Source organism: Perognathus longimembris, chromosome 3, assembly GCF_023159225.1.
Source record: "Perognathus longimembris pacificus isolate PPM17 chromosome 3, ASM2315922v1, whole genome shotgun sequence".
NCBI classification, from domain to species: domain Eukaryota; kingdom Metazoa; phylum Chordata; class Mammalia; order Rodentia; family Heteromyidae; genus Perognathus; species Perognathus longimembris.
In genome coordinates, this window is record NC_063163.1 from 95,781,874 (window position 1) to 95,804,606 (window position 22,733).

At 50.4% G+C, this 22,733-nt stretch overlaps 1 protein-coding gene across 8 annotated transcripts in view; it reads right to left on the reverse strand.

The window, feature by feature from the left end:
- Positions 1-22,733, reverse strand: part of Txnrd2 (thioredoxin reductase 2) — a 79,542-nt gene that overhangs the window by 29,909 nt on the left and 26,900 nt on the right. For all 8 annotated transcript variants that reach the window (XM_048343505.1, XM_048343503.1, XM_048343500.1 and 5 more), the window contains exons 3-8: positions 18,875-18,931; positions 17,639-17,783; positions 17,080-17,154; positions 15,219-15,297; positions 14,335-14,397; positions 11,228-11,298 (exon numbers count right to left, since the gene is read on the reverse strand). In XM_048343505.1, coding sequence (XP_048199462.1) covers positions 11,228-11,298; positions 14,335-14,397; positions 15,219-15,297; positions 17,080-17,154; positions 17,639-17,724 — 374 coding nt within the window. In that variant the 5' untranslated portion in view covers positions 17,725-17,783; positions 18,875-18,931. The remainder of the gene's footprint in view (positions 1-11,227; positions 11,299-14,334; positions 14,398-15,218; positions 15,298-17,079; positions 17,155-17,638; positions 17,784-18,874; positions 18,932-22,733) is intronic.

Here is a 22,733-nt window from a genome sequence, read left to right on the forward strand (position 1 = left end):
TGCCTTGAGGCAGATGGTGCCTGAAGCCAGACTGGAAGCAGGGACACGGGAGGGGCTGGGAGGGTGCCAGACTTCGGGCAGATTTTGAGGAAGTCACTTCTGGGAGCAGAAAACTCTCACACATGTATGTGCGGCCCTGCTACACCTGTGCCCAGGATAAAGAAGCCAGCTCCCCAGAGAAGGCTTCGGGACACATGTGTGTGGGGGAGCACAGCATGCTGTGATACTAGAAATGTTTGCTCTGGTAGTTTAAGCCATCTCTGGTCAACTGCACAGTCCACGGGTGCACACACACAAGTGCAAACACACACTCATGCTCACATGCATACATGTGCTGTCATACAAATGCACATACCCATGCAATCACTCACATATCATATGCCTATAGGCAAACACTTGTACACAGGCTTCCATGTGCAGATGCACATGAGCACATCTGCATGTGCACACATGCACACATGTGCACGCATCCACCCACACAAACAGGCTGAGAGCCTAACAGAACGAGGACTCCCAGCTACACGTGGGTGGGCTCGTCAGATCACCCCTTTAGTCTTTGAACAAGAGGAGGTGATGTAAGGATGGATAAGCCCAATGTCAGAGCTAATCCCTGAAGGTACTAATGATATAATTCCATTTCAAAAAGCAGCATATCCCTTGGAATACTTTTTGCAGGTGCTCTGCGGGAAGCATCTGGCACACAGCTTCCTCTGGAGCTGGGGACAGAACCATGCTGACTGGCTGGGTACAAGGAGGTCCTGGCTAGTCACACATTTCCACTCAGCAGGAAAAGGTAAGTGGAGGCCCTGGGACCCATGGCAAACTAGGAAAACAGACCTCTCACACACAGGGCCAGCAATACCAAAGAAGCAGACACAGGGGCCTGTATGCATCACACATGTGCAGATGAATGTATGCATGTAACACATATGTCTCTAACTCTTAGGCCTGGCACTGGTGGCTCATGCCTGTAATCCTAGCTACTCAGGAGGTCTAAAGATTAAGGTGTGAAGCCAGCCTGGGCAGGAAAGTCTATGTGACCCTCATCTCCAATTAACCAGCAAAAAGTAGAGGTGTGTGTGTCAAGTGGTAGAGTGCCACCCTTGAGCAGGAACAGGCAAGTGAGAGCTTGAGGTCTTGAGTTTGAGTCCAAGTACTGGCACAAAAACAAAACAGCACAAAAATTCCTAACTCTCATTGGACTTGATGTATATGGTAAAAAGTAGATATAAAAATAGGAGTTCAGGGCTGGGAATGTGGCTTAGTGGTAGAGTGCTTGCCTAGCATGCATGAAGCTCTGGGTTCGATTCCTTAGTACCACATAAACAGAAAAAGCTGGAAGTGGCACTGTGGCTCAAGCGGTAGAGTGCTAGCCTTGAGTAGAAGAAACTCAGGGAAAGTGCTCAGGCCCTGAGTCCAAGCCCCAGGACTGGTACCAAAAAAAAAAAAAAAAAAGAGTTGAAATACAAATAGAATTCAGCTGTGTGGATATCCTCCTTGCAAACAAGATGGAAAGTGCATGCTCTTTGCTCCCTGCTCCCAACAGTGCCAGCCTCCCACAGCTGTGCAGGTTCTAGGGAGGTGACACCAGTGCAGCCCCCATGTTGGCCTTTTCCTTCATCTGGACAGCTCCCTGCTGGCCCTCCCTGGGAAGGTCATTCTCTGAGCCCTCCTACACATTGCTGATCACAACATAATGTGGTCTCTCTAACTGAGCAAATAGAGATTGCCTATTCCTTGAATGCAGGACATGAGAACACCCTTTAAACCAACTAAAGTAAGAAAATGCTTGAACAAAACCAGGGAGAGATGCCAAAACCTCTAGATCACAAGGATCCGAGTATTCCAGAAGATAGGTAACTGCAGGTTAGGTCCTACTGGTCATGCTCAGCATGCAGATATGACTAGCCACAGGATGGGGTGGCACTGGCAAATGTCAAAGGCCCATCATAGCAGATGTGGGGGAGGAGGCTGGAAATGCTCCATTTTCAATACATTAAAAGTCTCTGAGACCAGGGTGTCTGTCTGTCTGCATCAGCAGTCACCATCCTATACCCTGTGAGTCTTGAATACAATTCTGCATATGTTCTGGGTGGCCCCATGATGCTTTTTGGTGTTATCAACCCTTTCTACAGAGGCAGAACGACCATGAGATTAGCCTAATCACAGGGCAGACTTCCTTGATCACTGCTGGAACCAGGGAGGAAGCAGAAACAAAAGCATTAAGGCAGGCTGTGAAGCCGAGGCTTAGGGAGCCCTCCATCTGCCTCTCCAGGCCTCTGATCCGCTCTCCGGGAGGCACATCCCCACAGTGGATCCACCTGGCTCCTTGGCAATCCTGCCAGCACAGGAAATGCTAGCCAGGCTGAAGAACTACAGGCGCCCCCAAAGCTTCCACCCCAGTGGGGGTTGGCTCCAGGATTGCCTGGGACTCGCCAGCTACATCCAACCCTCAAGGCCTGATGCTGGGCCCGCGGCAACCTCTGTACCACTCAGCCTGTGGACCCATATAATGTCGTAGCCACAGAGACACACGCAGGCAGACAAGCAGAGGGACTTCACAGGATGGGAAAGCCCCAGTCCAGTGGCTGGTCTTTTTTGTTGAACACAAGGATATGACATTAGACAAAGATGAAAACTGTAAAAATGAGCAGAAGTGACTTTCAAATAAACAGCTATGAAGCTGGGTACTACGGGCTCATGCCTGTAATCCTAGCTACTCAGGAGGCTGAAATCTGAGTATCCTGGTTCAAAGCCAGCCTAGGCAAAAAAAAATAATAATAATTTCCTCAGATTTTTAATTTTTTTTTTCTGTCAGTCATGTCATGGGGCTTGAACTTGGGGCCTGGGTGCTGTCCCTGAGCTTGTTCACTCAAGAACAGTGTTCTACCACTTTGAGTCACAGCACCACTTCTGGTTTTCTGGTGGTTAATTGGAGATAAGACTCACAGACTCTCCTTCTCTGGGCTGGCTTTGAACTGTGATCTCAGAGCTCAGCCTCCTGAGTAGCTAGGATTACAGGCATGAGCCACCTGTACCCAACTCCCTGAGATTTTTTTTTTTTTTTTTTTTTTTTGGGCCAGTCCTGGGCCTTGGACTCAGGGCCTGAGCACTGTCCCTGGCTTCTTCCCGCTCAAGGCTAGCACTCCGCCACTTGAGCCACAGCGCCACTTCTGGCCGTTTTCTGTATATGTGGTGCTGGGGAATCGAACCTAGGGCCTCGTGTATCCGAGGCAGGCACTCTTGCCACTAGGCTATATCCCCAGCCCTCCCTGAGATTTTTTTTATCGCCAATTAATGAGCAAAAAGCCAGAGTAGGGGTGTGGCTCAAGTGGCAGGGCATCAATCTTTTATTTTTTTTAAATTTACTTTATTGTTTTAGAGGTGATATACATTGGGGTTACCTTTGCATACATCAGGTAATAATTCCTTCCGCATAGTGTTATGTTCCGTCATTCTCTCCCATCTCTACCCACGAGTTGCATAGTTTACTTTCATCAATGTCCAGAAGAGCACCAATCTTGAGTGAAAAAGCTAAGCAAACACATGAGGCCCTGAGTTCAAGCCCCAGTACCACCCCCCCACACACACAGCAAACAAACAAACAACAATAGTTGTGCCTTCCTCCCTCCTGTGCTTAGCTAGAGGAAACATGACTGCAGTACCTGGTAGCTTCTAGACTTCAGAATAAGGGTCAAACAAACAACAAGGCAGCACTAAATCAGTCAGAGTTAGAAAAATGCTTCCCCGCTTCACAGAACCCCAGGAATCTGAGGACAGAAAGCCGTGGGCTGCTGACACAGCTTCCGGAAGTGTGGGCAATCGCTGGCTGGCTGTGGCCTGGGCACCCTGAGTGGGGCTGGCAGCTGGGGGAGAAGTTGGTCTCCTGGGGATGGAGGCAAGGGCAACCCTAGTGGACATCAGGTACAAGCAAGTCATAGGTTGCCAACTAGAAACAGCAGCTCAGTTCCTGGACCTTCAGTCCAGTGTGGGGGGAGAACCTCACTGTCCCTGAACACTGCTTCACTTGCGAGGGGGAAGGAAGCAAGCAGGGTATGGCACAGAGGGAAGGAAGCAAGCAGGGTATGGCACAGAGCCATTAGGAGTCCCGGGCGGGGGGAGGGGGAGAGGTTAAGTATCTAAGTCCTGGCTGCTGGTGTAGAGAGAGAAGGCAGAGTCCAGACAGTCCAGACATAGGAGGCTAGAGGCAAGGGGGCAGAGAGGAAGATGGCGTGGGCTGTGGGGTTGGGGTGGGCTCAGCTCTCTGGCCTTATTACCCTCCACCCTCCCACCCCTGCTGGGTCACAGGTTCTTGGCTGCATTCGACTCTGACCCCAATGTCTGCCTCCTTGAAGAAGCTGTAAAGAGCAAGCTCTTTTTTTTCTCACCTCCAACTTTCCCCCCAGTGTCAGGATCTTGTTCTGAATGGAATGGCTGGACCGTGTGGAGCTCTACACACATCCCTGCCCCCATCGCCCATGGACAGACGGCTTTCCACAGGAGCCACTGTCCTCCCACCCAGTCCTCCTGAAGGCACTCCACTTCCTGACCAGGGAGCCCTGTATCCTCGCCCCAAATTGAAACCATTCTAGACAGAAGAATAATAGGGAAAAATACCCTAACAAAATGGCATGGCACACATCTGTAATCCCAGTTACTTGGAAGGCAGAGGCAAGAAGATTGTCAGTTCAAGGACAGCCTAAGCAAAGTTAGCAAGATCTTATCTCAAAAAGTAAAACACTAGCCAGGCGCCTGTGGCTCATGCCTGTAATCCTAGCTACTGGGGAGGCTGAGATCTGAGGATCGCGGTTGGAAGCCAGCTCAGGTAGGAAAGTCCATGAGACTCTTATCTCTAATAAACTACTCAGAAAAGCCAGAAGTGGCAGTGGCTCAAGCGGTAAAGTGCTACTTGAGTTTGAAGCTTAGGGACAGTGTCCAGGCCCAGAGTTCAAGCCCCAGGACTGACAAGAAACTAAAATACAAAAAACAAAGTATTAGGAGCATGGCTAAAAGGGGTCGAGCATTTGCCTACTTATGTGAGATCCCAAGTTCAATCTAGTACTATACCCAGTACTTGGAGAAGAAATAAAAGAAAGAAATCAAGTTGGACACAAGCTAGCATCTGGGTGGCCAGAGCTGAGCAGGTATCAACACAGAGTCCCTTACTGGATCCTAAGCTGGCCAACCTCAGCCCTTCCAAATGAAGCCCCTTCCTCCCTGGGGTATGGAGCAGCTGAGATGGCCCCACCCACCTATAAGCCCACCACTGCCTTTTATGGTTCTCGGCACTGGAACCTCCTCTCACAGGCTCTGACCCAGGGGCTCAGCCCACTATGGCTAACAGGTGTGACCCCATTTTTCTGGCATCCAGCTGTTGAGCGAAGGATATGACTTAATTGCATCCCATACGAACAGAGTTCAGGCATGACTGCCCCATCTCTGCCATCTGGCCAACCCTGGGCTTCCTGAGACCCAGATGCCAGCCAAGGAGGAAGGAAAGCCCTTCAGTGATGCTTGGGAGCAAGGGCACTGTGACACGGTCTTTGGTACCCGAGGGGCTACAGCCCCTACCCTGGGGCTCAACACACTACACAGGTGACCTGAAGCCTCTGGTCACTGTGTGCCACAAGAAGCCTGGGAAAGAAGGTTCTAGCTGCTGTCTGCGTCCATGCAGAGACAGAGTTTTCAGGGAAAAGGATTTGGGGCATGCTTCAAACCCACCAGGGGCCCGGGGCTGAGGCTGACGTGGCCTGCCTTCAGCAGAGGTGCCAGTCAGTCGACATAGTGCCCACTGCTGGCAGAGACCCAGGCACAGGGCACACCTCAGCCACTCAGAGGCCTCTGGGACGGGGCCAAGTGAAAATGTCCCCACCCAGCTCTGGAGGCACTCGGGGGCCAGGGGGACAGCCCTGGGGTCCATATTAATTTCAGCTCCATTTTAAAGGCGAGTTAAAATAAACACAGGGAATATTTATAAGGCAAATAAATCTGGCAGGAACAGCCCCTCCAAGTGTGAGCAGAGGCCTCCCCCTCAGCCTCAGCCCAAGCTGATAAAATACAGAAATGCTACTGTGGACCCTGCGGGCTTATTTTGACTGCGGTGGAGGAATGTAACATGTAAACACTGACTCCATATTACACTGTTACAACTTGCATTAACAGCGCCGGACAAAAGCTGCATTTTCACAGAAGCATCGTACAGGGATATATCTCCAGCTTAATTTTTTGAAAAAACCATTTCCTCACATAAATCATGCTCAGAACGAAACGGGTGACTGATACATTGCAAACACTTTTTTTCCCCCTTTAAACAATAACATACCTAGATTCCTTCTAAACGAAAGAACTTTTTTTTCTAAAAAAAAAAAAAAAAAAAAAAAAAGCTTCTAAATGTTTTTTTGGTTGATTTCCCCCCCCTCTGAAGAAAATAAACACTATAGTTTTTTTCCTGACCAAAATACCTAAGGCCATGTCTTCTCAGCCAGGCCAGCAACCTCAGCACAGTCACAAAGAGCTCCTCTAGCTCCGGATCACTGCGCCTGACACAGGTCCGAGCTGGGCCGCGCCACTGTGTGCACCCATGGTGCTGTTTCCTCCCAGAATTGGGAAATGTCGAACTTCGGTGACCAAAGCCCAAGGATGGCCTCACCCTGGCCACAGCGGCGGGACAGGAGGAAGCCTCCAGCGTGGCCACAGGCCCAGGCTGTTTTGTGGTGGGGTAGTATGCAAAGTAGCATGGAAAGGCTGGAAAGGAGGTCTAAATTCCACCAAAAAGGTGGCTCACACATGTAATCTTCGTTGGGGCTGAGACCTGAGAAGCCAGCCAAGGCAGACAGTCCATTAGACTCTTATCTCGCATTACCATGAAATAGCCAGAAGCAGAGCAGTAGCTTAAATCATAGTGATAGCCTTGAGCAAACAACAACAAAAACCCTCAGGGACAACAATCAGGCCCTGAGTTCAAGCCCCAACACTGATGCATGTACACACACACACACACACACACACACACACACACACACACACACACGAAGAGAACTCAATGGGAAAGAAAACTACGATCTGAAAATGCAGCAGTCCAGAGAGCCAGAGCCAAAGCCGGGCAGCACTCAGGTCCCCAGGGGGCACAGTGATCAGAAGGGCACTAAGAGGCAAAATATCAGATGGTGGGGGCACCCCAGGAGCCTCTCCACAGACATGGCAACCAGTCCTACGATGCAAAAGGAAACATGGCCAGTGGTAGTCCTTCAGGAAAATACAGGGACTTAAAAAAAAAAAATGGAGCTAGGACAGGACTTTCTGAACATGTCATAAATCTAAAAACCATTAAGTGTATAAAGAGATTTAAGTTACACCCAGAAAAAGGAAAACCATTTGTATGTTGCATAAATTAAAAGACAAGAGAAACTGAGAAAATGTATGTAGTGTGTGACATGGGGTCCCCTCCCTAATATGTAAACCAGCTGGAAGATGAAGAGAAGGAGAAAAGGCAGGCAGACAGAAAACTGGCCAAGAACTACAGCATTATTAATATGCAAGGCCCACATTTACACTCTTGTTTAGAAAAAAAAGGGGCTGGTGACGACAAGAAAAGATGACTGATTGGTGCAAGCAGATAGAATCAGATTGTGTTTAACCTAGCAGAGAGACACCAAGATAAAAAAACAGATAAGAGGCTGGGGACGCAGCTCGGTGGAGGAACACTTGCCTAGCACGTGCAAGGTCCTGGGTTCAATCCCCATACTAAAGAAAAAACCAAAACAAACAAAACTAAAACTCCAGATGGCCTAGAAATGAAGGCAGAAAAGAAAAGAGCCGAGTGCCTGCAGCTCAAACCTGTAATCCTAGCTACCTGAGGGGCTGAGAATGAGGGTATGACAGTTCTAGGACAGTCCCGGCATAAAAGCTTGTGCAAGGGGCTGGGAATGTGGCTTAGTGGTACAGTGCTTGCCTAGCATTCATGAAGCCCTGGGTTCAATTCTTCAGTGCCACAGAAAAGGCTGGAAGTGGTGCTGTGAGGCTCAAGTGGTAGAGCACTACTAGCCTTGAGCACAGAGAGGCTCAGGGACAGTGCTCAGGCCCTGAGTTCAAGCCCCAGAACTGGCAAAAAAAAAAAAAAAAAAAGCTTGTGAGACTCTGTTTATTCAGAAGAAAGATGGATGCAGTGGCATACACCTGTGATCCCAGCCTAAAAGCAGGTGCATCACATTCAGGTATGTATCTGGGAGGACCCTAGCCTAAAAATAATCAGTGAAAAGCAGGCTGAAGTTAGTAAGAGCGAGGCCCTGATTTCAGAGCTAGCACCATACCAAAAAGAGAGAGACAGAGAGAGAGACAGAGACACACACACACAGACACAGACACAGACACAGACACAGACAGAGGAAGAGGCAGAAGTTTGATGTCTGCAAATATTAAAGTTTGAAAAAAGCATCACAAAGTTGAAACCCACCTCAATCTGGTGATCCAGTGAAGTCAGCAGACAGGCAGATCTAATCCACACCAGCTCCCTATGGGTGAGGCCTGGCTGTGCCACCAGCAGTGGGGATCACAGATGCCCCTTTCCATTCTTTTTTTTTTAAAGATGATACCTAGCCAGACACTGGTGGCTCACCCATGTAATCCTACTACTCAGGAGGCTGAGATCAGAATATCGAGGTCCAAAGCCAGCCTGGGCAGGAAAGTCCATGAGACCCTTACTTCCAATTAAAGACCAAAAAGCCAGAAATGTGGGCTGGGCATATGGCTTAGTGGTAGAGTGCTTGCCTTGTATGCACAAAGCCCTAGGTTCAATTCCTCAGCACCACATAAAGAGAAAAAGCCACAAGTGGCACAAGTGGTAGAGTGCTAGCCTTGAGCAAAAAGAAGCCAGGGACAGTGCTCAGGCCCTGAGTCCAAGCCCCAGGACTGGAAAAAAAAAAAAAAAGCCAGAACTGTGGCTTTAGCTGTGGCACAAGTGGTAGGGTTCTACCCTTGAAGAGAAATAACAACAAAAACAACAAGGACAGTGCTTAGGCTCTGAATTCAAGCCCTAGGACTGGCAAACACACACACACACACACACACACACACACACACACACACACACACACACACAGAAGTGGGGAAGTAGAGAGAAGCACACAGAGGACAGATTAAAGCCAGCTGTTAACAAAATACATTGAGGATGAAGGCACCAACCCTCAGACCCAGCTTTCCTACTTTCCCTAGAGGAGAGAACACCCCCCCCCTCAAGCGCAAAGATGAATATCAAAGATGACAGCTAGAAGCTGTCATCTTTGGTGGCTCACATCTGTAATCCTAGATACTCAGAAAGCTGAGATCCAAGGATCCTTGATAGAAGCCAGCCTTGGCAGACAAATCTGCAACTCTTGTATTCAATTAACCACTAAAAAACTGGGAGTGGAGTTGTGGCTCAAATGGTAGAGGACTGAAAGCTAAGGGAAAGACTGAAAGCTAAAGGAGTAGGCCCAGAGTTCAAGCCCTAGTACCAGTATAAAAATAAATTAATTTAAAGATATGACTACCCCACCCATCAGGCCCAGCAAATAACATGTGAGGATGTGAAGACACTGTATCCTGGGGCACCACTGGTAGTAATACCAGATACTAAGTCCACTGTAGAAAACAGTGCTCAGTCTCTCAAAACAATTACTGGAGAATCACCATACAACCCAGTGATTCTACTTCTCGGTATGTACACAAAAAATAGAAAGGAAGGACTCAAAAAGGTATTCCCAACCTCCTGTTCAAGGCAATGTTAGACACACTGGCGCAGAGGTTGAGGCAACCCAAGCACCCATCCACACAGATGAATAGATAAAATGAATAAAATAAAACAAAAACACATTATGTAGTCTGTACTATTATTTTACCTCAAAAAAGAGAGGAAATTCTTACAAGTACAGGGGCTCGTGCCTATAATCCCAGCTAGGCAGGAGGTAAAGACTGCAATCGGGAGGGTCACAGGTCAAAGCCAGTCTAGGCAAAAGCTAGTAAGAGGCTCCATCTCAACAACACAGCAAGGAGCTGGGTGCTAATGTACTACAGCTATGCAGGAAAGGGAAAAATAGAAGCACTGTGGTTCAGACTGGTCTGGGCAAAAATATGAGACCCTGCACAAAAATCTGTTACCACCAGAAAAGAAAGAAAGAAACCAGGCACTGGTGGCTCATGCCCGTAATCCTAGCTACTCAGGAGGCTGAGATCTGAGGATCATGGTTCAAAGCCAGCTTGGGCAGGAAAGTCTGTGAGACCCTTATCCCCACTTAACCACCAGAAAACCAGAAGTGGTACTATGGCTCAAAGTGGTAGAGCACTAGCCTTGAGCAAAAAGAGCTCAGGGACAGAGCCCAAGCCCTTAGTTCAAACCCCACAAGAGACAAGAAAGAAAGCAAGGAAGGGAGGGAGAGAGGGAGGGAGGGAGGGAGGGAGGGAGGGAGGGAGGGAGGGAGGGAGGAGGGAGGGAAGGAAATAAAGAGGGAGGGAGGAAAGAAGGAAAGGAGGGAGGGGAGGAAAAGAAAGATCCTGACATGTTTCAAAATGGAGAAAACTTGAGGATATTATGCTCACTGAATAAACCCAGTGCATATATACACATGCATGTACAACACACACCTGCATACTTGCACATATTTGCAGGATACATGTGCAACCTTGCGCGCATACCTACACACACCTGCCCACCTCAGGGGCACTTTTCCACCAGTTAGTATATCATTGTGGAGAAGGCCCAAGGAACCTGCGCACTGCTCTCAACCAAGCCTCTGCTGCCCTCTCCTGGCCTCTCTGGTTCTTGCGAGCAGGAGTTGTCCGCTCCCTGCAGGCAAAGTACACTTGCCTGTGAGCAATGAATGGATGCACTTAGGACATTTGCACTATGTACCCACTTCTAGTATCATGTCCATAACCTAGCCTTGACTTCTGAGGTTTATGGAGTCTTTTCTCAGAAAAGCCTATGCACAAAGGAGATGGCTGATTAAAGTCTCTGAGGGGACCCACTGGGGCTCCCAGGAACCCTGCTAGACAACTGACCTAGGTAATAAATGACTCACTTGACATGACATTCATCCAATCATTTCCAAGACAGCTACAGTACTCAGCGAACCAAGAACCCGCAGGGGGGCTCACATGACAACTATCGCCTAAGCAGCCCACCGATGTCAGTGGCCCTGACACTACCACTTGCATAGGAGAAGGACACAGTCCTGCACACACCAGGCCTTACGTTTTTCCCGGAGATTCCTTTAGCCAGAAGATGTCATCACTAGTAATTCCATATTCCAAGGCACCTTCGATCTATCAGGAAGAAGAGGATTGATGTAACAAGGCTGCCATTTGCTTTGGCCCAGGACTTCCTCCAAGAGGAAGACCGTTTGGCAGAAACAACTCAGCCAGAACCACCCCAGCCCTTGCATGGGGAGACAGAAGGAGACGGAAGGTGACATGTTTATATCTAGCCATGGTGCTAGAAGCACTGGAGCTCCTTGGCAAGGGCCTCCCAGGTAGATGTGATGGTGGCTCTCACTTCTACTCTCTGGGCCCTTCCCCTGACCTTGATGCAAAGCCTGGGCCCAGGGCCCAAGGTGGGCATGGCAACTGCTAGGGCCACACACAGAGAGCTGCCTCCCTCTTTCCCTCCCCCCCCCCCAGCCTGTGACTATTCAGGGACTGGGAAGGGTGGAGACAAGGCATGCAGACCAAGAGAGCAGCACCCTGGGGCCCCAGACTCAAACAGAGGTAGATGAAGAAGGGTGAGTAGATGGGGCCTGGAGAGCTGCACTGTCTCATGAAGAGACCGGGGGGGGGGGGGAGGGGAAGGGCAGGAGGAGCAGATGAGCAGGAGGCTGGCACTGCAGATGGAGGCGTGCAGAGTGTGGGGAGCAGAGGGCTCCAAAGGCGCTGAGCTGCAGGCTGTACAGAGCATGCATGCTCCAGGGCCAGTCAGGGGGTAGAGGGCTGCGTGTCCAGGGATCACACGGATGTCCTGACAAGCAATGGCTAAGCAGCTGGGGAAGACTTGAGGCCAAGCATCTCCCTGTGTGAGTAAGACGTGCTAGCAGAGAGGAAACAGATTCTAAACAGTTTATGATTCCAACTGAAAAAACTAAATAAATAAGGCCAGAAAGTTTTCTACTTTGCTCAAGGAAAACCAAAAGGTCTGAAAACCAAAGGAACTAAAACACAAGCAAGCTTTGGCAGGCACCCAGGGAGGGTAGGTCTGGGATGGGGGCAGGTGGCAGGCAGAGCGGTGAGCCACTGAGCTGCCTTCCCTGGACCTGGGCACTTGCTTTGCTCCCCTGAGAGTGAGCAGATCCAAAGCGGCCACCTCCCATGGACAGCAGGATGGGGCAGGCCAGGGGCCTCTGCAAAAGTGTATGGTGTGGGTACATGCAAAGCTCTGCCCAGAGGCACTGTGGACCTAAGGTAAAGGTGACCACTGGCCTCCTAGAAACTGACCACGGCCTGCAGAAGCTTTAAGCAGAGCCACTGGAAGCCCAGTTGTGGGTGAGAGTGTCACTTAGACCTTGAGAACAACGGCACTGTGTCAGAGCCAGGAAGGCTGCTGGAGTGCCACTTCTGTGGAGCTTGCCCCTCAGAGGCTGTTTTAGCTGGCCTGACAGAGGTGCAGTTCTGTGGTCCTCTGAGGACTGGAGGCACTCGCTAGTACTCTTCCACTTTGAGCCACAGCTCCTTCTGGTTTTCTGGTGGTTAATTAGAGATAAGAGTCTCAGGGACTTTGCTGTCCACGCTGCCCTTGGACCATGATCCTCAGATCTCAGCCTCCCTAGTAGCTAGGATTATAGGCATGCACCACCAGCACCTGGCTACAAAAAAACTTTTATGTGGGGCTGGGGATATAGCCTAGTGGCAAGAGTGCCCGCCTCGGATACACGAGGCCCTAGGTTCGATTCCCCAGCACCACATATACAGAAAACGGCCAGAAGCGGCACTGTGGCTCAAGTGGCGGAGTGCTAGCCTTGAGCGGGAAGAAGCCAGGGACAGTGCTCAGGCCCGGAGTCCAAGGCCCAGGACTGGCCAAAAAAAAAAACTTTTATGTGGTCATAGTGGCACAGTTCATGATAGCTAAAAAGGGGCACAATGCCAATACTCATTAATAGACAATAAAGAAGCAAAATATGGCACATATCCATACATGGACTATTATTCAGCCTTCAAAAGAAAAGGAAGATTGGGCTCTGGTGGCTCACCTGTAATTATACCTACTCAAGAAGCGGAGATCTGAGGATCTCGGTTCTCCAATTAATCACCAAAAAACTGGAAGTGGAACTGTGGCTCAAGTGATAGAGGTCTAGCCTTGCACAAAAAAGCCTAGGGACAGTGCTTAGGCCCTGACTTCAAGTCCCATGACCAGCACGAAAAAGAGGAAGAAAATTTTATAAATTCTCAAGGATGAACCTTGAGGACCTTATGGCATATGAAATAAACCAGATGCAAAAAGACAAATACAATGACTGCATGTATATGAGGTACCTAGAATAATCAAGTCATAGAGACAACACAGAACTGTGGGTATTGAGTACCAGGACCTAGAGAAGGAAGGTATGGGCTGTGGCTGGATGGGGCAGAATACCAATATGGGATGATGAAAACACCAAGAGTGATGACTCTAACCCATTATACTGTGCCTCCCCAACAGTGAGTATTGTGGCATGTGAACTTTATTTTAAAATTTAAAGAAGTTATGGTTGTGGTGACAGAGGAGGAGAAGGAAGAGGAGGAGGAACAAGGGGAGGAGGAGGACAAGGAGGAGGAGGAACAGAAGGAGGGAGAGGAGGAGGAAGTGGAGGAGGAGGAGGAGGAGGGTAAAGAAAAAGGCTTAAGACCTGGATGTCCTACATGTTGAGGTTAGAGGAAAAAGGTGTCAACAATAGAGATTTAGAACAAGAGATACCAAGGCTGCACATGGTAGAGACTACCTGTAGTCTCAGCTTTTCAAGAGGCTGAGGCAGGAGAGTCACTTGAATCCACAAGTTCAGGAGTTCAGGACCAGACTGAACAACACACAGACTTAATGTCTTTAAAGGAAGATGGGGGTGCAGGGCGGGACGGGAAGGAGAGAAAAGGGAGGGGGGGAGAGGAGAAGAGGATGGAACAGGTGCAGTAGTGTCCCAGATGCCGGCTGAAGAGGACAGCGAGAGTGGTTCTAAGGGTTTATCAGTGTGAGGGGTCACTGGAGACCCCATTTCAGCAGTGGGTTTGTAAGATGTGCAAAGAAGAGAGGACAGTCAATGTATAGGAAGCTACAGGATGGGGAGCCCTGGTGTAGGAATCCACCCAGGGGAAGGAGGCTAGGTTTTGGGGGACACTCACATGTGTGGGGTACTTTGGCCGTCCTCCTGTAGCAATGACGATGTGCTCAGCAGAAAGCAGAGTCTGAGGTTAGAGAAAGGTGGAGGTCAAACAGAACTGTAGGTCTCCCTGTCGGAAGGGTTCAGCCTCAGGTCCTCGGCTGCCCTGCCAGGGGTGGGGTTGGGGGGCAGTGTCCCACAGGCATCTTGTCTCCTCAGATCCCCACAACATCCTCCAAGAAGGATGCAATCACCCCTGCCCCTTGTCAGGCAGTCCCCAAGGTGCCAGTAGCCTGGCCCGTGGGAACTGTTTATATATTTGGTTTCCTTGTCCTTTTGATGGGGAGATTGAACCCAGAGCCTTGTGCGGGCTACGCAAGTATTTTACTGCTTAACTACACCCCCGGCCCTATTGAATCTATGTAGCCCAAGCCTGGTCTGGAATTCATGAACCTCCAGAGAACTGGAATTAGCAACACCAACTGTCTTGTCTTTCTTCCACTCTACTCCTCCACCCCCCCACCCCCGACTCCACCCCCCCACCCCACACATGCCCGGCTTTGGCAGTGCTGAGGACTGAACTCAGGCCTCACAATGGCTTGGCAATCACTACCACTTGAGCCACACCCCCAGCCCTTTTTGCTTTGTTCATCACATACGGTCTCTCACTTGTGCCCAAGGCTAGCCTTGGACTGTTACCATACAACCTCTACCTCCCTAGTTAGTACCCAGGATTATTGGCATGTACTCCCATGCCCAACTCAGTGTAATCATTTGGAAAAAGTGTGACTTTGAAGGAAGCTATCTGTTCAGTTCTGGTGGCATTTCTTAGTAGAAACCACCCAGGCTGAACAAGGCCAGTGTGGGCCCACGCTCTATGCAAAGAATGGTCGGGCAGCCACTCACCTCCTTCCCACCTTTAGCCACGCCACGGACAGTATGCTTGTTGACAAAGCTGGCTTTGATATTAAAGTACTTGACTTTCCTGTAACGTATAAAGAAACATTTTCTCTATGAATTAAACCTAAGTGTCCAAGTTAGTCAGCACTGCTAAAAGGGAAACTCTGGTGCTGGGGATGGGGCCTAGTGCTAAACGCTTGCCTAGCATGGACAAGGGCCTAGCTTAGATCCCCAGCACTACAAGAGGAGGGAGGGAGGGAGGAGGGGGGAGGGAAGGAAGGGAAAAAGAACCAAGGCCAACTCCAGGACCGAGCTCACAGAGAGGAAAAAGCAGGCAGGAGCCCAGCCCCTGGGTCCCTGTCCCGGGGCTCAGGTGACCAGTGTCACAGCACACATGACAATGGCTAGCTGGTGGGCAGGGAAGGGAGCTAGGCCTAAGGCCCTGTGCTCATCATCTGTGCATGCACCTGCAGGGGGCTAATGCCCACTCCATGGAGGGCAAGGCCAGGAGAACAGTGAGAGGAGGCAGGTGGGACACAGCCATGGCGGAGGGCATAGTGTGCAGGCACCCAGCACTGAGCAGAGCTGAGATGCGGTAGAGGGCTGTCTATGGTTCTGGGCTTTGCTCCCTCATGCTTGGGTTCTCTACACTCATGCCCACGCCTGTCTGGGTGGAGGGCCCTTTGCTCACCTGGTCAGTCAGGGAATGCATTGGTGACACAGACACACTGGGTCCGTAGTAAGGAAAAGTGGGAGCAAGCCAGGGGAAAAAGTGGGAGCAAGCCAGGTGCCAGCAGCCCCCTCCACGATGTCTGTGGAGCTGACTGGGATTAGGCCTGCCCAGTACCTGCCCAGGAGCTGCCTATGGCTGAGGACTAGGAGAACAGCAGAGCCCACTGCCTTCTGCAAGCCAAAGTTGGGGATATGGAGTCCCATATGGAAGAGACAAAACCATAAAAACCTCTGCAGCACAAGGAGACTTCTCCTAGTGGAGGTACCAGATGGGGACGGCCCCGCAGGGACAGTGGGGCTAACCTCCCTAGGTCAGCTTCCCTGGTGTGAGTGGGCACAGGACTGCTGCTCACTGTGGAGGCCAGGAAAACCCCTAGGGTGCCTGGGTGAGACTCGGGTCCTATAAAGGCCCCTGTCTACATGGGCTAAGGGCAGAGCTACAACCCAGAGCAGAGCTGGGCCTGAAGCGAGCGCTGCCCCTCAGCACTGGCCTGGGGATCCCCATAGGAGACAGGAATGGCAGCTCCAGGCTGGAGGGAACAGGCAGGGCCATCTCTGCAGCAGCAGACATCAGGGCCCTTCCTCCTTGACCAAGAAGCCACAAGGTATGCATGTGTAGGAACAGGAAGGCATGACGCTGGAAGATGGAGTATGAGGCTTATCTCTGCTGCCTCACTTGGGGTTCACCTGGCTCCATCCCATAACAGCGACAGGAGAACAGTGGCCTGCCTAGAGGAACAAGCCTGCCAGTAGGCCGGTCTCTCACTAGCCTTTCATTCCCACACCCAGCCATGGCCACACACTGGACTTCAGGCCTCCCCCCACGGCCCCGCCTTCCCTGCTTTCCTGTCATTTAGCCACCAGCCTATCCTTTGCTCCTGCTGCCTCTGGGCTTTGCTCACTTCTAGGGCTCCAGGGAGAACCTCACTTTACAGCCATTCCACTGTCTACCCCACCAAGGGGCAGGGCCCACTCCGTCATCTTATTGCAGCCAAGCCCCCAGAGCCTGCTGGGATGTGTTCTGCACAATCAGTAAGTGCTCTTCCAGGGCTAGCAGGAGCTGGAAAAGGTCAGGAGGGTGGCCTGCCCTGAAAGCCACACTGCATGGCTATGGAGGCCTGGCGTAACTTGGTACCTGTCCTGTAGCTGGACGCGGTGCCCCCAGTTCAAGGACTTCACATAGTTTTGCACAGCTTCTGCCATTTTCTTCCTGTTGGCACACACAGGGAGAAAAATAAAGAAGTAGGAGAGATGGAGGTGAGTTTGAAGGGGTATAGCATGGTGCTCATCCCCACAGCCAGCTGTTGCCCCCGCTGACCAGTGCTGGCACTCCAGAAACTCCACCCATCCAGACAGCAGCTCTGTGTCCAGGTCACACATTTGCAGGGAAATGTTGGAGCTGCCTGGGTGTGGCTCAGAGCAGAATCATGAGTCATGACCTGTGACAGCTCTCTGCCCCACTCTGCTGCCATTGCAGCAGGTCATTCTTGGCAGGGCTACCCTGGGCATTGTAGAAGATCAGAAGCAACCTGGGCTCTGCCCTTCCTCCACCCACTGACAACTCAAAGTGTCTCTGGACAGGGACAAATGTCCAAGAGTGGAGGCTGCTTCTGCGAGGGTTGGTGCAGAACTAATTTCCTTTCCATCTAAGGGTAGCAGAAAAGCATGAGGCACCCCAGACACAGGCTTCTCACCAGTCATGCTGGATGGGCTGGCCTAGGTCCCAGCCATAGTGTTGGGCATCTCGGATCATGCCCCCCAGAAGTGCAGCCTGGTGCATCAGCTTCTTGGGGATACAGCCCACGTTGACACAGGTACCGCCCAGGCCCCACTTGGTACCTAAAACATTGGAAGACCACTTGCTTGTTTATCTATTATTTGTAATGCTGGAGACAGAACCAGGCCTTGTACATGCTAGGCAAGCGTTCTGTCACTCAGCTGTACCCCCATCCCAGGGAAGAGCACATTTGAGATCACATCCACGGTTTCTGTTCTTCGAAGCGTTCCGAATCCCTTTAAGTGGCTGTTATTAGTTTGTAACTCAAACATGGCCCTAGGGAGCTTTGTCACGGAATCTTGTTCTTTATAACTGTGTTCAGAGTAGTTTTAAAAATAAGAATAGGCTGGGGATATGGCCTAGTGGCAAGAGTGCTTGCCTCGTATACATGAAGCCCTGGGTTCAATTCCCCAGCACCACATATATAAAAAACGGCCAGAAGTGGCACTGTGGCTCAAGTGGCAGAGTGCTAGCCTTGAGCAAAAAGAAGCCAGGGACAGTGCTCAGGCCCTGAGTCCAAGCCCCAGGACTGGCCAAAAAATAAATAAATAAAATAGAAATAAGAATAAAGACTGAGCACCAGTGGCTCATATCTGTAATCCTAGCTATTCAGGAGGCTGAGACCAGAAGATCTCAGTTTGAAGACAGCCTAGGCAGGAAAGTCCTAGAGAATCTTACCTCCCATTAACCACGAAAAGCCAGAAGTGGAGCTGTGGCTCAAGTGATAAAAGTGCTAGCCTTGGGCAAAAAGCCATGTGATAACACCCAGGTTCTAAGTTCAAGCCCCAGAATAGGCACCAAAAATTAAAAATAAAATAGGTGCTGGGAATATGGCTTAGTGGTATAGTGTTTGCCTTGCATGTATGAAGCCCTGGGTTCGATTCCTCAGTACCACATAAACAGAAAAGGCTGGAAGTGGCTCTGTGGCTCAAGTGGTAGAGTGTTAGCCTTGAGCAAAAAGGAAGCCAGGGACAGTGCTCAGGCCCTGAGTCCAAGCCCCAGGAATGGCAAAAAATAAATCAAATAAGTCTTCCTGAAGACTGTGGACAGAAGATGTGTGACTTTGGCATCAGCCCCCTCTGGATGTGAACTGAATCCCACCTACCCCTCCCCTCCTCTAAGACACGGGGCTCCTGTTGAGGTTGCCACCTACCTCGGGGAGATGGTTCCACATAGTCCACCACAGCCACCTTCTTTCCCAGCTGAGCAGCTGAAGGACAAGAAGAGCTGCAGGTGAGCATAGCAGGTGAAAGAGAGGGCAGCCACCTGCACAGTGGCCAAACTGACAATACTAATGATATCCTGTTGGCCCTGCCATCCTAGCCCATGAAGCCACACTGCCCACCAGCTCTGCACCTGGCCTCCCAATTGCCCAACCAGGTGATCTGCACAGGCAGTAACCCTCAGGCTTCACAGACCGCAGCCTGCATGCTGTCCACCATGGCAGCACTGGGACCAATCCTCCTCAGCTCCTGTTCCCATCTAATTCCAGGCCAGATGTTGGACAAGTCTGATGTCTATTCCAAGCACTGAGGAGGCATCCCAGGGGCAGCCCACCCCAGGAGAGGCGCACTGGCCTCCAGCAGCCCTGAGGAGCTCAGGTCCTTCTCCCTGGCTCACCTTCCCTCACATTGCTGAGGATAGTGGCAGAGGTCTTGTAGCCTCCACCCACAGCCCACCCTCATCAGAATCCCCCCAAGGTGGGAGTGGGAGTATGGCTTAGAGGTAGATTGCTTGCCTAGAATACTTGAAGCCCTGAGTTCTTCAATTCCCCAGCACCATAGAAACAGAAAAAGCCAGAAGTGGCACTGTGACTCAAGTGCTAGAGCACTAGCATTGAGCAAAAGAAGCTCAGGGACAGTGCCTAGACCCTGAGTTCAAGCCGGTGAGTCAGGCACCTGAATGTAATCCACACTCTCTGGTCCAGTTAGCCTTCCAGCTGACCTCCAGCCATCAATCTACAGGACCTTCCAGGGTCCCAGGTTCTGAGGCCAACTCAGACAGCATCACCTTGGACCAGTTAAGCTCCAGATTCTGGACTTGAGCATCTCAAAGGGTATGCTAGATGCTTGCAGCCTTACGAACCCATAAATATTCAAAACATGAAAGAACATGGGATGTAGCTAGGTGCCAGTGGCCCATGCCTACAATATTACCAACTGAAGAAGATGAGATTTAAGCCAGGTGCTGGTGGCTCACGTCTTTAGTCCTAGCTATTCAGGAAGCTGAGATCTGAGGATTGCAGTTTAAAGCTAGCTTGGGAAGGAAGGTCTGTGAGATTCTGATCTCCAATTAACCACCAGAAAACCAGAAGTGGTGCAAAGGCTTAAAGTGTGATAAAGCCCTAGTGTTGAGCAAAAGAGCTCAGGGGCAAACTTAAGCAACCCAAGGGCAGTGGGGAGGAGGGAAGAAATGAGAGAAAAAGAAAGAACAGATTTCACTAAGCAAAAGGAAAGAAATGTACATATCACCCAGCCTGTAAGAAATTGTTTTATTGTTAACAACCATAGAGTTCATAAGCATTGTAGAACTAGAATGACAATGTCCATCAAGGGGAAGATTTTTATTTATTTTTTAATGATGAAAGCAAAGAGTGGGTTGGGGGGAGGGAAGGCAGGAGGAAAATGAGGAAGGAATGAGGAAAATGAGGAAATAAGTATAACAAGAAATGTGTATGTATTCACTACCTTAAGTATGTAAATGTAACCCCTCCGTACATCATATTTGTTGGGGTCCATCTTCCCCCTAGATGGAAGGGGCCTGAGGCACCTCCCCCAGCTGGGGAATGCAGCCCTTCCATCCTCCCTACATTGGAATCTGGAGAAACCGGTCCGATAAGAGACCCCCCACCTAGCTGGCAGCCAGCCCCGCCCTGGAGGTCGAGTGACATAGCCCCTTGGAGGTCAAGTGACATAGCCCCTTGGAGGTCAAGTGACCAGCCCCTTGGAGGTCACCTGACAGCTCATGGCCTATGGGAATCCTGGCCAACCCCCTTCCCCCCGATCATCTACCCTTGCCCCTCTCTCAATAAAGTTAGTTAGCTCTCAGAGGCTGACCCGTGGTCTATGTCCGTTGCTTCCAGAGTAGGATAGCGGTCACATTACCACGCGGGTCGCGCGCCCGCCAGGACGGAGACATCCCCACGTCTCACCCCGACAAAACCTGCAGGCCGAGGGTCGGGGGAGAAGGCGATGAGAGGATAATAAGAGAGAAAGAAGTGAGCACTTGAGCCGGAGCAGAGAGAGCAGTCCCCACAGAGTGGCGCCCCACGTGGTTTGCACGAATCCACGCAAGAAAGCCCGGCTCCCGACCGGCCCTGACGGAAACAGGTTGGAAATCCTGAGACGCGCGATCCTCCCACCCCAGGTAAGAGGATGGGACAAGTCCAGAGTCGGCGAAACAATTCGCCCCCTAAGATCCTAAAGTTCACCCTCCAAAACGCGGGGATTAATATCTCAGAGCCCTGCGCCATACAAATTTGGGAGGAATTGACCCACAGGGTCCCGTGGCCAACTGGAGCCAACCCACTCTCATGGGAAATTTGGGACCGACTAGAGCGGGAATTACAAACAACAAAACGTGGAGAACCCCCACTGCGAGCCATTAAGACTCTCAAGGCTTGCCTCTCTTGGGACCCGGGCGGGGAACCCCTGGATTCAGGAGAAGGAAGCCGGAGGTAATTTTGATCTGGAGTGGGCCCCGATGCCTACTCCAAAAAGCCCTGGGACCAAATCTCGTTCGATACCCAGGAATCAAAGGCAGACAGGAGATGAGCAGAGCAGCCGCAGGCTTGCTACCCCTCCCCCATGTGAGGCTCAGCTTGACTCTATACATATGCAGATTTCAGCAGGCCTGAGCTGCCGCTTTTCCCAGGTGGCGGCGGCGGCAGCGGCGCCCCCGCAGCAAAAAAAAAAAAAAAAAAAAAAAAAAAAAGACCGGCCTGGCCACCTTTAAATTCAGAGGCCTTGAAACTACAGATTTTCATGAGTGCAGGAGGACGGTTCTTGAGAGAGGCAGGCCGAACACGCCCTGGGCAAAATATTAACTTTACAGCCTGGCTTTCAGATTTCCCACCAACCAAGGCAATAAACAGCCTAAAGCCCCTTGCTGGGCAGTCCCTATTGCCAGAGACAGTAATCATGATATTTGGAAAAAAGTTCCGATTCTTAATTAATACAGGAGCAGATCGGACCATATGCATTTAATTGGACAACATTATTATTGGATCAGCAGATGCCCATGTGCTAGATTTGGCCTATAGCAAGGCCCAAACACTCCTTCAAAGAGGAGGGCTGCATATAGCCAATAACAAGGTTCAGAAAGTATACCCCTTCAAGATCTTGGGGGCAGAGCTTAAACTAGACTCTGTATGCCTACTCAAGCCCATGTTAAACAGCCAATGAACTTGTTCTCTGATAGTCTATATGTGGTTAACTTGCTACCCAACCTGGTATGTTCACATATCAAGTTGGATGGAAACCCAATCACTCCTCTGATGATCCAAGTCAGGTCTCTGTTAAAAGAGCGGAGTGAGCCTATTTTTTTACAGCACCTTCGTGGACACCAAGGACTGCCTGGGGACCTGGCACAAGGTAATCGTAGGGCCGACCAGCTGGCCACGGATGGAACCATCATAGCGCTAGCCATTGTACAACCTCAAAACCTCCAAATGGCCAAAGGGCTTCATGAGCGTACTCACTTAAATTGGAGAGGGTTACATCAGAGATTTCCTTCAATTCCTATAAAAGACTTAAAAAAGATTATAAGGACTTGCAAATCATGTATGCCTTTCGTGCAAGTCCCTCCTTTGCAATCTCCAGGTGTAAATTCAAGAGGTTTAAGACCCAATTTAATTTGGCAGACTGATGTGACCCATTACGCCCCCTTTGGAAGGCTAAAATATATATTTATGTCCATTGACACCTGCTCTGGTGCATGTTGGGCCTCTCTGCATACCGGTGAAAGAGCACGGCATGCTGAAAGCCACTTCTTACAATGTTTTGCTATCCTAG